Source organism: Aulostomus chinensis, chromosome 13 (assembly GCF_037954235.1).
Source record: "Aulostomus chinensis isolate RoL2024-O1b breed Wild chromosome 13, RoL_Achi_v1.0, whole genome shotgun sequence".
In the NCBI taxonomy this organism is placed as follows: domain Eukaryota; kingdom Metazoa; phylum Chordata; class Actinopteri; order Syngnathiformes; family Aulostomidae; genus Aulostomus; species Aulostomus chinensis.
The window spans coordinates 11,647,987-11,660,045 of NC_141332.1; the positions used below are offsets into that span (position 1 = coordinate 11,647,987).

At 41.5% G+C, this 12,059-nt stretch overlaps 1 protein-coding gene across 5 annotated transcripts in view; it reads right to left on the minus strand.

Moving 5' to 3' along the window:
- The window catches only part of unc5a (unc-5 netrin receptor A), a 141,754-nt gene that overhangs the window by 60,744 nt on the left and 68,951 nt on the right, over positions 1 to 12,059 (minus strand). For all 5 annotated transcript variants that reach the window (XM_086223196.1, XM_086223195.1, XM_086223193.1 and 2 more), the window contains exon 2: positions 6,664 to 6,879. In XM_086223196.1, the coding sequence (XP_086079322.1) occupies positions 6,664 to 6,879 (216 nt within the window). The remainder of the gene's footprint in view (positions 1 to 6,663; positions 6,880 to 12,059) is intronic.

Consider the following 12,059-nt stretch of genomic DNA (forward strand, 5'->3'; position numbering starts at 1 on the left):
ATGTCATGTGTTCTACCCTCTGAGCCTTGAATACTGAGCAGTCTGACTGAAACACATCTGCACTTCAAGCTCGGGTCAGTTATTAATTTAAACCCTAGCAGTTAGTTTGACGTTTGCTAGAGTCTGCTGGGACTGAACATGGATGGAGTCGACTGAATATTGCCTCTGCTGTGCTGGGCCAGAACAGTTAATCTCTGAAACAACCACATCTCAGATATTACTTCAACCCAGCTCCGCCGTGTGAAGGTGAAGGGATTATCGATTTCAGCTCAACTCGCTTTGATCAGTTTGTTTTCAGATTTGATATATTTTAGCAATAAAAACATGCGGCATGTCATTAGGACTGTGGGAATCCCTCGGTTTTCTCGGCGCAGATAGCACAGATTAAAGGTTGCTTCAAGTGCATTGGTGATTAGCCATGCATTCAGAAACAGGGAGTCTGGCTTGACTTTCAACTGATGTCTCACAGCCTCTCAACGCTTTATTCAAATTTAATAAACACGATGTTTTTTTTTTAAATTTCAAAATCAAGATATTGAAATGATTTGATTTCCTCCCCATAAAAGGAGACTCTCATTTCATGATTTTTATGGTGAATGTGATTAACTGTCATATGGCTCAGTCCAGTTTGAAGCAATGACAAACGTCACTCTGTATTCGAGCAACATCTTTCAAATTCAGCCGTATTCCGCTCCATGCTGTGACTGTGATTAATCTTTATCTTTGATACTATAAGCGTCTTGAACCGAGTAAAAGAGCTCTTATGCATGCTGCTCCACTGCCTGGAACCTTCTGCGCCGAGTTCAAAAATTGCAAAAATTGGTCTCTCTGTGAATTAAAATCATTGCTGCAGAAAGCAGGAGCTCTCTTTTGTAGCATTTTATTTTGTTCTTTTAGAATATCAATCTGTCAGTGTCATAAAGTCATTTTTTTTTGCATCAGTCATAGTATTTCGATCTACAGCTTTCAGACAGCTCTCTTTTAAAAAAAAAATGTTTTTAGGATTAAATATTTCCATTACCATATTAAAAATTACATACACGATTTTATTATCACGTAGCTGTTTAATTCTGATTTTCTGGCCCGGTTCATGTAATTATTCCTGAGTAGCTCATTGTTATGGCAGCCAAATTTGGCCAAAACACCAACAGAGATTTTTAATTTCAGTGAAGCCTGGCTCACTAATAATAAACTAATAAAACTGCTAATAATACAGCTTCATCCGATCTATTCTAATTGATATCCAACATGCACCGCCGTGCGTTCGGCAGGATTCTGTGACTCAGGGGCTTGAGAAACATTTGCAAACCAATCACACAACATCAGAACATCCTGTAGGTCCAAAGGCTGAGCTGCTGTCCTTGGTTGAAATAGAAAATCCACACTGGCACATGTTCAGGGACAGCAGCTCCGTTCTATGAGTTCTTTACTATAGAACCGCTCGTTGTGAATGGAATCTGTATTTCTGATAGTTTTAGATAGGTTCTGCCTCTTCATTCATTGTGTGTCACAGTTATCTTGATCTTATTATGTTTACACATGCATGACATTAGAATGTGTCTGTACGTGCATCACCAGGAACCACGAGTGATCGAATCTCACATCCATGCTCTGTATGCAAATGAACACCACTTTCATGTCCGTTTATAAAGCCCGAATTCTTCTAAACAACATGTTAACACGCGGCAATTTGTATTTCTGATAAGTAGCACATCTGTGTGTATTTGCTCAAATTTTGCGAAAATGAAACATTGGATTTATCTTGTTGATTTTTTGGCTGGACGTGTCGACCAGCTCGTGAACTTATTAGAACAAAGACATTAAAATACTATTTGAGGGAATACTGTCTTGTTTGGATGATTCATTTAGATTATTATTTGATTACCACGACTGCAGTACGGGAGAGAGCGATCGACTGCAGCAGTGCACTGTGCTGTGATGATTCGTGGAATTGTTTTAACAGAAAACCCAACCATCCACGCTTACACGGCAGGATGCAGCCTCACTTTCCCCAGGTTTAGAGGAGGAAAAGAGGGAGGAATTCCAAATCTAGGCTGGGTTTATTCTTCAGTGTGTACGAGGCAGTCGCCACCATCGAGCATTGTGTGGTACTATGCTATTTAACTCCAGGAATCAGGACCATCAATTGTTTTGTTTGATCTTCAGTGAGGCTCAGACAACAACTGAATGTGTCCTTAGTACAGTGAACTCGTCAGGATGCATGTTAATCCAATGTCTAAACATAGTGTGGGATTTATTATCAATGGGCCTCTTGTTCATGAGACACTGAAAACAAAGACAAATACAGCTGCTGTCGACATGTGTTAACTTAACTGCTGCCAGTATTTTATTCTTCCAGTCAAGAGTATTAACTGAATCTAAAGCCCCGCTCTTCATTTACATAACAAAGAATCAAGGACCTCGGTTCGAATCCCAATCAGTGTGAACGTGCCAACGAATAAAGCCAGGGCCTTTATCTCTGACTGATACTGCCTGGTCACAAGGGATCATTGCTTTTACATCTCTTTTATTGGAGGTAAATCAGCAACAACTGTGTTCAAAGTGTGTGCAGAGGAAACAACTGACTCAGGTGGGAAAATTCTCCAAATTCCTCAGCAGCTATTTTGAGGAGGTGAAGGTTTTCTAGCCGGTGGAACGAGGCTTTAAATTGTCAATCAATTGTTGACAACTTGGCTGGACGTCCAAACTTCTCATTTCTCCCTCCTCGAGGCAGGATGTTGGTATCGAGCAGCTTCTGGTGTGACAGAAGTCTTGTTGCTTGGCAACAGGTATGAATGAGTTTAGAGTCCAGCGTGACTGTGACGCTGAGGGTGAGAGGACAGCTTGACACACACACACACACACACACACACACACACACGCACACGCGCGTGCTCACACACACCCCTAGCCTTGTGAGAACACTCTCTGACATGATGCTTTTACCAATAATCACAACTAACCTCCCAAATAAAATTCTTAACCTTGAAGTGCATCCAAACTCTATTCTGACCAAAATATCTCAACTTTCAAGATACACAAAGGAAAAGAAATAGCCATGCAAATACATGCATGCGTGCACACGCACACACACTCACACACGCAGCTTTACTACAGCTGGATGTGTGCTCTTCAGATTTTCTAGCAGGAAGGGGGATTAGAGGGAACCATCAGTAAACTCCTCAGGGCAGTGCTGACATTAAACAGCACAAGTATTTGAGCGATCAATGCTGGTACCTCAGAGCCTTCGTACCTCTGGACATCCATGTGTCCTTCATGAGTGCATCGCCCCACACATATCACATATACATGAAACAGGTTGGGACAGCAGACTGATGCTGGGGCGATGAGAGGGAGCCGTACAGCTTCATATGGATACTAAAGAGCCCACTACTGTAGTTTTGTGTGTGTGTGTGTGTGTGTGTGTGTGTGTGTGTGTGAGTGTGAAAGCCAAGCCAGAAAGAAAGATTTATCTGAATGCTGATGATAAGGGCTCATAACTACAGTTTATGACAAATAATCATCATTAAAGGTTGACAGGCTAATGTTGTCTGTGTAATAATCTCAGCTAGTTTACCGCAACATTATGTTCTTCTTTAGAAACAGATCGTGGTTGTGAGTGTGGCTCCTCCTCTCAGGGTCACTGTCAGGTTCAGGAATCTTTGGGGAATCTTCTTGAGTCAGGGCAGAAGCATTCACCAGCTTGTTTCCTGATTATCGATTTTTATCTGAACAAGCCTCTCTAATACACATATCCACTAGATGTGTTTTTGTGAACCCTTAGACTGAAAGTACAAATCTAACACCCCCACCCAAAAAAAGAACAAAGAGAGAGAGAGAGAGATGGAGCGACCCATTCAGCATCAACAGAATCTAATTAAACTTTTCAAACCCTATAAAACACACACGTGTCAGAGAAAAGAGCCAAAGTGAACGCACCACTGAGCGCTAGTGTTGACGGATGGAATGGAGACCATATTGATTGAACTGGGGTTATTTCAGTGGGCCGGTCGAATCAGGTTTTTAAGGCTTGGACAGCCAAGACCACCCGGTTTACTGCACTGACATGGAATTTTACTGTAATTTAACAGCTTTTTCTTCCCCGGATCTAAAGTGCATCCACCACTTTCTAGCAGAAGTAACCCATCGCACTGGAGTGAGGTAATGAACTAGTTACTGTTGAGGGTACTGGGTGAATAACTAGCTTACTACCGAGTGCCGGAGCACACCTGGAGAGAAAGTAAAGTCCTATGTCAATTCATTGTTGCAACTTTTACAAGTCCAACACACAGTCGGAGCAATGGGGAACCAAAAATGTGTTTGCGCTTTTAAAATATTTACAGACGTCACCCTCTGCGATAGCTGTATCATGGGTGCGACGGTTCAGAAATGTTTTTGTATAGAATTTTATTTCCACAGTTTTGGTTAATACAATGTAACAGGGAAAAAAATACTCGCATAGAGCTGAAATGAGTAAATGCCATAAAAAATTTCGGTATATTCAAACATTTATGGTTGCCATTGCACCAGTGCTAATATTCTTCTCTGTCTTTCTAGACGTTAACAGAACTGGCAAGCATCCGGTGCAGCGTTATGGATATGAAAAATATGGCGGTTTGTGTGCAAATGAAATCCAAGCTGTGTATTGAACTGTTTATTTTTTGTTTTGTTTTTTTACGGTTTGGTTTTGCATCCTAAATTTGTAATGCAAAATGCAATGTTGGCCATGGCAACATGTATGACCTGTGCTAACACCTGGTCCAACACCAAATATGTCTTAAAGTTGCACTGCAGTCAACACGTCCCCTCCAGTATTTCTGTTGCTAGAGAGAAAATAAAAAGTACTCTTGGGCCCTAGCACTGAATACAAAGTACCAGTTCAGTTCATGCTACGTGCTACTACCTTACAATGATTGTTACAAAAACTATTAAAAATAATGATGCATACCCATTTACAATGGCAGGAATAAATTAAGTCTACTGCATTCTGCTGTCATTTATAGTCACAGCTGCACTGGTGCCAGCAGTCTTTGCACAGTCAGACGCATGAAACTTTGTTTTCAAAAACTTGCGGTTCACTGGCAAATTAAGTCTTGGTTTTTTTTTGTTTCGGCTATGCGTGCCTAATAAATATGTATCAAACAACATAAAACAGGAGCCTTTTTTAGTATTTGCTAAAACAAAAAAAGCATCTTTAAGTATTATTATGTAATGGGCTGCAGAAGCTCTAAATCACCATCATTCGTACTGTAGCAAGGAGATTTTCAGCTGCTGCTCAGAGCTTAAACAAGCTCAAACTCTTTATCCCTCAGGATTGTTGCTTTAGGCAAAGCTTTTCATTTGTATCATTCCCCTCAACATCTTTGAGGGTTGAGGAGTCTGTGAGAAACCGTGAGAGGGAAACTGTTAATGGAACAACACCACAAGGGGGGGGGGGGGGGGGGGTAACGGATACCAAAGTTACACTGACAAACAAAATCCAGGAGCTCTCCCTTGTGCGTTCACTCCACCATCTTCAAACAGAATAATGCTTTTCATAGTCTTACCAGTTTTCACAAAAAATGACACCCGAACCCAAAACTGCACGAACGTAATTGAAACCAATGGAGCCTGCGTGAGTGACAGCACAGTTGTGACATGTCCACCTTTTGTCATCGCACTCACAAAGGAGTGACACAAACTATACAAGACGGAAATACAGCCCTATTTCAAACTTAACTACTGCTGTGACTTCTGTTCTGCTCTTCGGCTATGAGGAGAAAGCTGCCGAAGCTTAAATCACTCGCCATGCCTCAAAGTCACACACAGCTGTGGGTTTCCAAAAAGAAAAAACACATCCCAAAAATCATGTTTTTTTTGTTTTTGTTTTATTGGGGTAAAAAAAAAAAAGAAAAGAAAAAGAAAAACAGTGCAGACACAGGAGTGGACAGGTTGGCACACACACCTATCAAAGCGTCAGTGTGGTCAAACGTGAGTTCATTGGTAAACCAGATCAGAAAGTCCTGCCTGCTGCATGTTAATTCCAAACCCTGAAGAGCAGATGGATTAAAATGTTGGCACAGAGAGCTCTTTATCTAAATACGGAAGCCAAGTGTAGATTTTCCTTCAGATTGTGCTTTTAACACCTTCCTTTTGTGTGTGTGTTTTTTTTGTCTACATGAACGAAAAGCTATTGTAGATATATAAAATAAAAAGCAACCGAGTGGGCATTCGCAAGTCCCTGTTTACCGAGGAACCCAGTCATTCAGTTGTCAGGCTGTGAATGGGCGGTTTTTAATTTGCAGATCACTCCTGAATCACACCACATCAGTGCCATGCATGTTTATGACACTGATGATGGAGGCGGCAATGAGGGGTGAGGGGTGGGGGGTTGCAACACAAATGTGAGAAAAACAAACAGGTCTCCAAGGTGATCTGGAAGATTTCTGAGACTGAAACCAATGTGCTTAGCATGACACTGGCAGGCTAAATAGGTTGGAAGATGAGCCAAGAGCTTGACAGAGCACAGTAATCATTGGCAATTTGCAAACGTTAGCTTCACCGTGCAAATACTTTACATAATAATCGACCAAGTCATACTAGACACACACACACACACGTGGGGAAATAAAAAAATCAAACAATAGGTGGTAACAGCCCAATTTGTGATGGTTTGGCATGTACCTGTAGCCGGGTCCACGTTCCGCTCAATCAAGTGGTCGTCCTGGTGAACCCACTCGCCGTTACACTTGAAGTAGATCTGGGTAGCCGGAGTGGAGCGGCAGGTCAAAGTCACAGGTTTGTTTTTCACGATGTACTCATCCTCAGGTTCTACCAGGAAGTGAGGTAACAGATCAGAGAAGGCGGCAGGAAGCGTTGCTGTGGCGGCATGCTCTGAACCTTGAAAAAGAGAGAGAGAGAGAGAGAGAGAGAGAGAGAGAGAGAGAGAGAGAGAGAGAGAGAGATTTTAGAAGGATGCCAAACATGAAGCTTTCAAGTTTTCAAGTTGTCCCAAACGCAAGACGCCTGGACCACTGAGTGAAAACGCAGCAGACAAATACAGTACATCTAATGCAGCAAGAGTGTCCTTGGTGAATTCAAACTGGTACATATGAATATGTAAGAGGCAGAAGAAGACAGATGGACAGACGGAGTGAAAAGGAGACAGAAGCAGCGTTGGCAGTGACAGAGTTTGGCCTCGTGTGCTCTTGGCTGGATCGGATGGGAAGTAAAGTCCATGTCGTTACTCCAGCTCTTAATCACGGTCCTTTAAAATCACTGCTGATGGACTGGCGGACATAAATCCCTCCTGAGTGACTGGGACTCTTCACACAGTGTTATACGACTCCTCAACCGGGACTCTCACTCTGCCCAAATCAGGCAAGACAGGGGCAAGAATTAGGGGGTTTGGCTATGACTGACAGCCAACCATCCAGCTAAAGTCACATCATACATATATATATATATATATATATATATATATATATATATATATATATATATATACATATATATATATATACATATATACACATATATACATATATATATATATAAATATATATATACATACATATATATATATATATATACACACACACAATATATATACATATATATAGTATATATATACACACACACACACACATATATGTATATATATATATATATATACACACACAATATATATACATATATATAGTATATATATACACACACACACACACACATATGTATATATATATATATATATATATATATATATATATATATATACACACACACACACACATGTATATATATATATATATATATATATATATATACTAGATGGCATTCTAAATCCTCCAAAGTATATAGTAGGAGGACAAGAAAAAGGTATCTCTGCTTTGTGTAAATAAAAAGTTTTCATCTCGCTGAAAAATGCTCAACAGAAACACTGAATGACACAAGGCCTGCCTGCAGCGCATACATCCTGCCTCCACAAACACGGCCTCCCTCTCTCTCTCTAAACACATCAGCCTTGTGGTGGGAGTAGAAAGAGGACGCAGAACCAAGTCGAAAAGAGGGAAATAACCTCTTTACACCAGCAACACTCAGGGGAGAGCAGTAAATCCCGAAATCAAACTGCTTTAAAAGGAGTGTAATATTAATTTACTGCCCTGAATCTAATATGGCTGACGGAGTACGCTTTAACAACCGCCTCCATCACTCCCTGTGCTGCAGGAGAGGACGGGAGGCCGCATCTCTCATAATGAAACAGCAAAACTAGTGATGACCTTTCTTTCCTCTCCTCCTTCAGCCATCCTTCTCATCATCCTTGAAGCTCGCAGATGTTGGGGTCAGGGTTATTATTACATCACATCGTACCAACCAATCTCAGCAGAAAGACACTTTACTGTCAGTTCCTCCCCCACGACACATATTAATGTCTCCCTTTCTTCTCCCCACTTTTTGTTACCCCTGTGTGCTGAGTTGCTAATTCATCAGGATGAGATACAGTGAAGCACGCCGCCGCCGCTGAACCCCATTAATGTATCGTGTACATATTTAAGTCTTAATGAAAACTAAATGTTCTGTGTCCAATGACGGACATACATCACTTGCTGACATTTTACACCATTTTCTAGAGAACATTTTCTTACTGGAACACATTTGCAGAGAATGTCATTAATACAGCAGCTTTCTATTCAGTCCAACTGCCTGGTGTTATTTACAATCAGTGTGTGTTTTTCATCTCATGGATAAGGTCACCATGAATGGTGGGCCTAATTGCTCTAACTGAGAGCCAAAACTTTGCTAATAAACATTGTGGGACCAAGAGGTCAGGCTGCGTGGATGTGAGTTGGGCCTAATGATGGAGGCTTCTTCTAATGGGCCAGCTTCCAACTTTGTGGCCATGGCCATTAGCCGGCTGCGGTGACCCTCTGTACTCCCCGCAGATAGAAGACAGCAGCTTACTAAAACAGTGGGCGAGACTCACCTCACACCTGCCAGGTTAATGATTTCATAGAGGACAGATGATGTTGAAAGAGAGAGCGAAACCGACGCCACCTGAGACACGGAGCAGTCCCGAGAACGGCTTGATGAACTCCTGATGCTGTTAACTCACCGTTGGCTTCTCATTTGCCAGAGGTCACATTCAACATGAACTCTCAACTTCTGATGATGTTTCCAATTTGTGTTTGTGTGTGTCCTCGCTTGTGTGCGGCGGCGGCGGTGGTGGGGGTTTAGTCTTCCGTTTTAGTACATGCACTTTAGGTTAATGAGGTTAAACACGTAATTTCTTTAGAGAAGTAAATTGTCATTTTATGAGAGGGCATTCTAGTCACGCGCTGCTTTATATCAAACTCATAATAGAGGGCTGATGCGTAGTAAATTGGCTTAGATTATTGTCACGACACAATGTACTTCAAAGTCAACGTGCACACACACACACACATCAGGAGTATCAACCACTTAACAGACTTCTAGCGGGTCAATGCACAAATCAAATAGACATACAGCTGCATTATGGGTTCCGCATTGGATCCCGCTGAATGTGATTGGCTGAAGCTGCCATTAATCGTCAAGTGAATCCATTGCCAGATTGTTGTGTACACACACAAACATCAAACACGGGGTGCTAAACATCTCCCCCGTTGATCAGGGGGCCAATGAAGCTGATTTAATTGACAGAATATTGCTGAATGTGTAACTACCCAATAACCGTGATAGAACTTTATGGCTGTCTGTATAGTTCTGCATAGGAAAACCTATAATTCTTGCAGAAAAGAAAGGGTAAAGATATTATATCTGTCTGCAGCTGCTTCCCCCACCACCCCTCCAGAGACGATTCGACTGACCTAAAACACACAACCACATCAACAAGGGTGCACCAGCTGTCAGTGAGTCGAGCCATGATGTCCGCAGCAGATTTCCTCTGCTCAGCTGACCATGTCAACTCCCCAGTGAGGCCCCGGCCGCGTCCGCAGGAGGAGGAGATGATAAAGTGGTAATAATGCAGCAATCAAAAACACTCCGGAAAGAATACAGCACTTTTTTTTTTCTTTTCTTTTTTTTTTTACAATCTACCTCCAGTATTTCACACAAAAAAATTTGTTCTTTACTGGTTAACTCAGAGTTGCCCAAGGGTTTGGTTTGGCCTGCAAGGTATATAAAAAAATAACAGCCGTAATATTAAAAAAAATTAAACACTGATTGTCACCATACTATCCTGCAAATTTGACATTCAAAGAAAAAGCTAGAACTCCCCTGGTCTAACTTGGGGTGCATCTTATTTTGAAATTAGAAGTATTCCTTTGTTTATTCTTACTCACCATCAGCTCACACAAACTCTTAAGTTCTGTCATCAACATCTATAACACAAGCATTTATTTCTTTTAATTCCACTCCTCATCTACTCAGAGAAGAAAATTGCTGGATGCATCTCAGCTTGTTAGCCAGAGTGAGAATCATAGCTGGAGAGAAAATCCCCCTCTTTTGTGTTCCTCCCTCATGGCACCAACACATACTGTGCCCTTTGGAGCCAATTACTATTTTTTTTTTATTTTTATTTTTTACAACGTCATGTCCCTAAAGAAAAGCATCATTGAGCAATCACAGGGCATAATTTACATCACAGTGATGAAGAGCAGCTATAACACGTGTTTTATGACACCATCAGTGCCTTACAATGTCCTCTGAAATTAATTCCATTAAAATTACTATCCAGAATAATCAAGCACTTCATGTTTAGCTGCAATAAACAGCGGAGCGGATTTTAAAACTTGTCACAACCATTTTGTTGGCTCTCTGGCTGCTTTTAAGTAAATGAGTGTGTTTTTATTGAGTAATCACTCTGAATATTGTTCATTACATGTTGGTGCAGGAAACAGCGGCCGTGTTCATATATCGTTGCAAATATGATGAATAATCCCGTGACAATATTAACACAGTGATCAAACACAGCAAAAGGAAACGGCGATGGGTTGTGTGTAAAAGACTCTATCATAAATAGGCAGCGTGAACATATATAATCTGGGGCGCGTACAGCTGACTGATGTATGTTTGTCCCCAGATGACAAATATTTACTCCTCAACATGTCTGAAATTCAGAATGCATTTTTCAATGAGACAAGCGTGCATTCCTTCAAGCACACGTTCTCATCCTCTGTCAGACATGTATACATACACATTTGGAGAGGGGGGGGAAACACACACACACACACACACACACACACAAGCACTTTTGCTTGGAGTGGAAAAAGTGGGCAGCACGGTGGTGCAGTGGTCAGCACTGTCACCTCACAGCAAGAAGGTTCCAGGTTTGAGCCCCGGCTCCATCACAGGATCTTTCTGTGTGAGTCTGCATGTTCTCCCTGTTCCTGTGTGGGTTCTCTCTGGTACTCCAGCTTCCTCCCACAGTCCAAAGACATCAAGAGGGGACGAGGCTGATTGATACTCTAAATTGACTGTAGGTGTGACTGTGAGTGTGAATGGTTGTCTGTCTCTATGTGTTGGCCCTGTGATGGACTGGTGAACCCTGCCTCTCGCCTGAAGGTTGCTGGGATAGACTCCAGCCCCCCGAGACGCTTAACAGGATAAGCGGAAGAAATTGAATGGATGTACGGATGGAAAAAGTGCCGGTACTTCCTTGAATCAAATGGTGCCATGTGTATCTGCAAATATCATGTTGAAAATCTATATCAGATAAAAAAAATACTCTGAGATATCAGCCATGTTGAAGGCATAAATCTATTTACTCAAAGGGACGATTCTTTGCCAGACTGTTCATTTTCTAATATCATATATTACATTATTAAATTTCTTGTGTTTATTTAAGGTTGTATTAATGCCAGCACTGTCGGCCCACCCAGCTCCCAAACAGCACAAAGTGTGAATCCACACGCAACAAAGTTCATCCAGAACCAGGACTGAATGCTAACCTGCAGCAGCATGCTAACATTAGCGCCACTCCTAGCATTGAGGAGTTTGTTTGGTGCAGCAAAAACACCTGCAGCTAAAATGCAGACAATAACTATAAATAGCCTGATTTAGGTCATTTACTTACATTTGTCAATAAACACTTTGTATTGCAC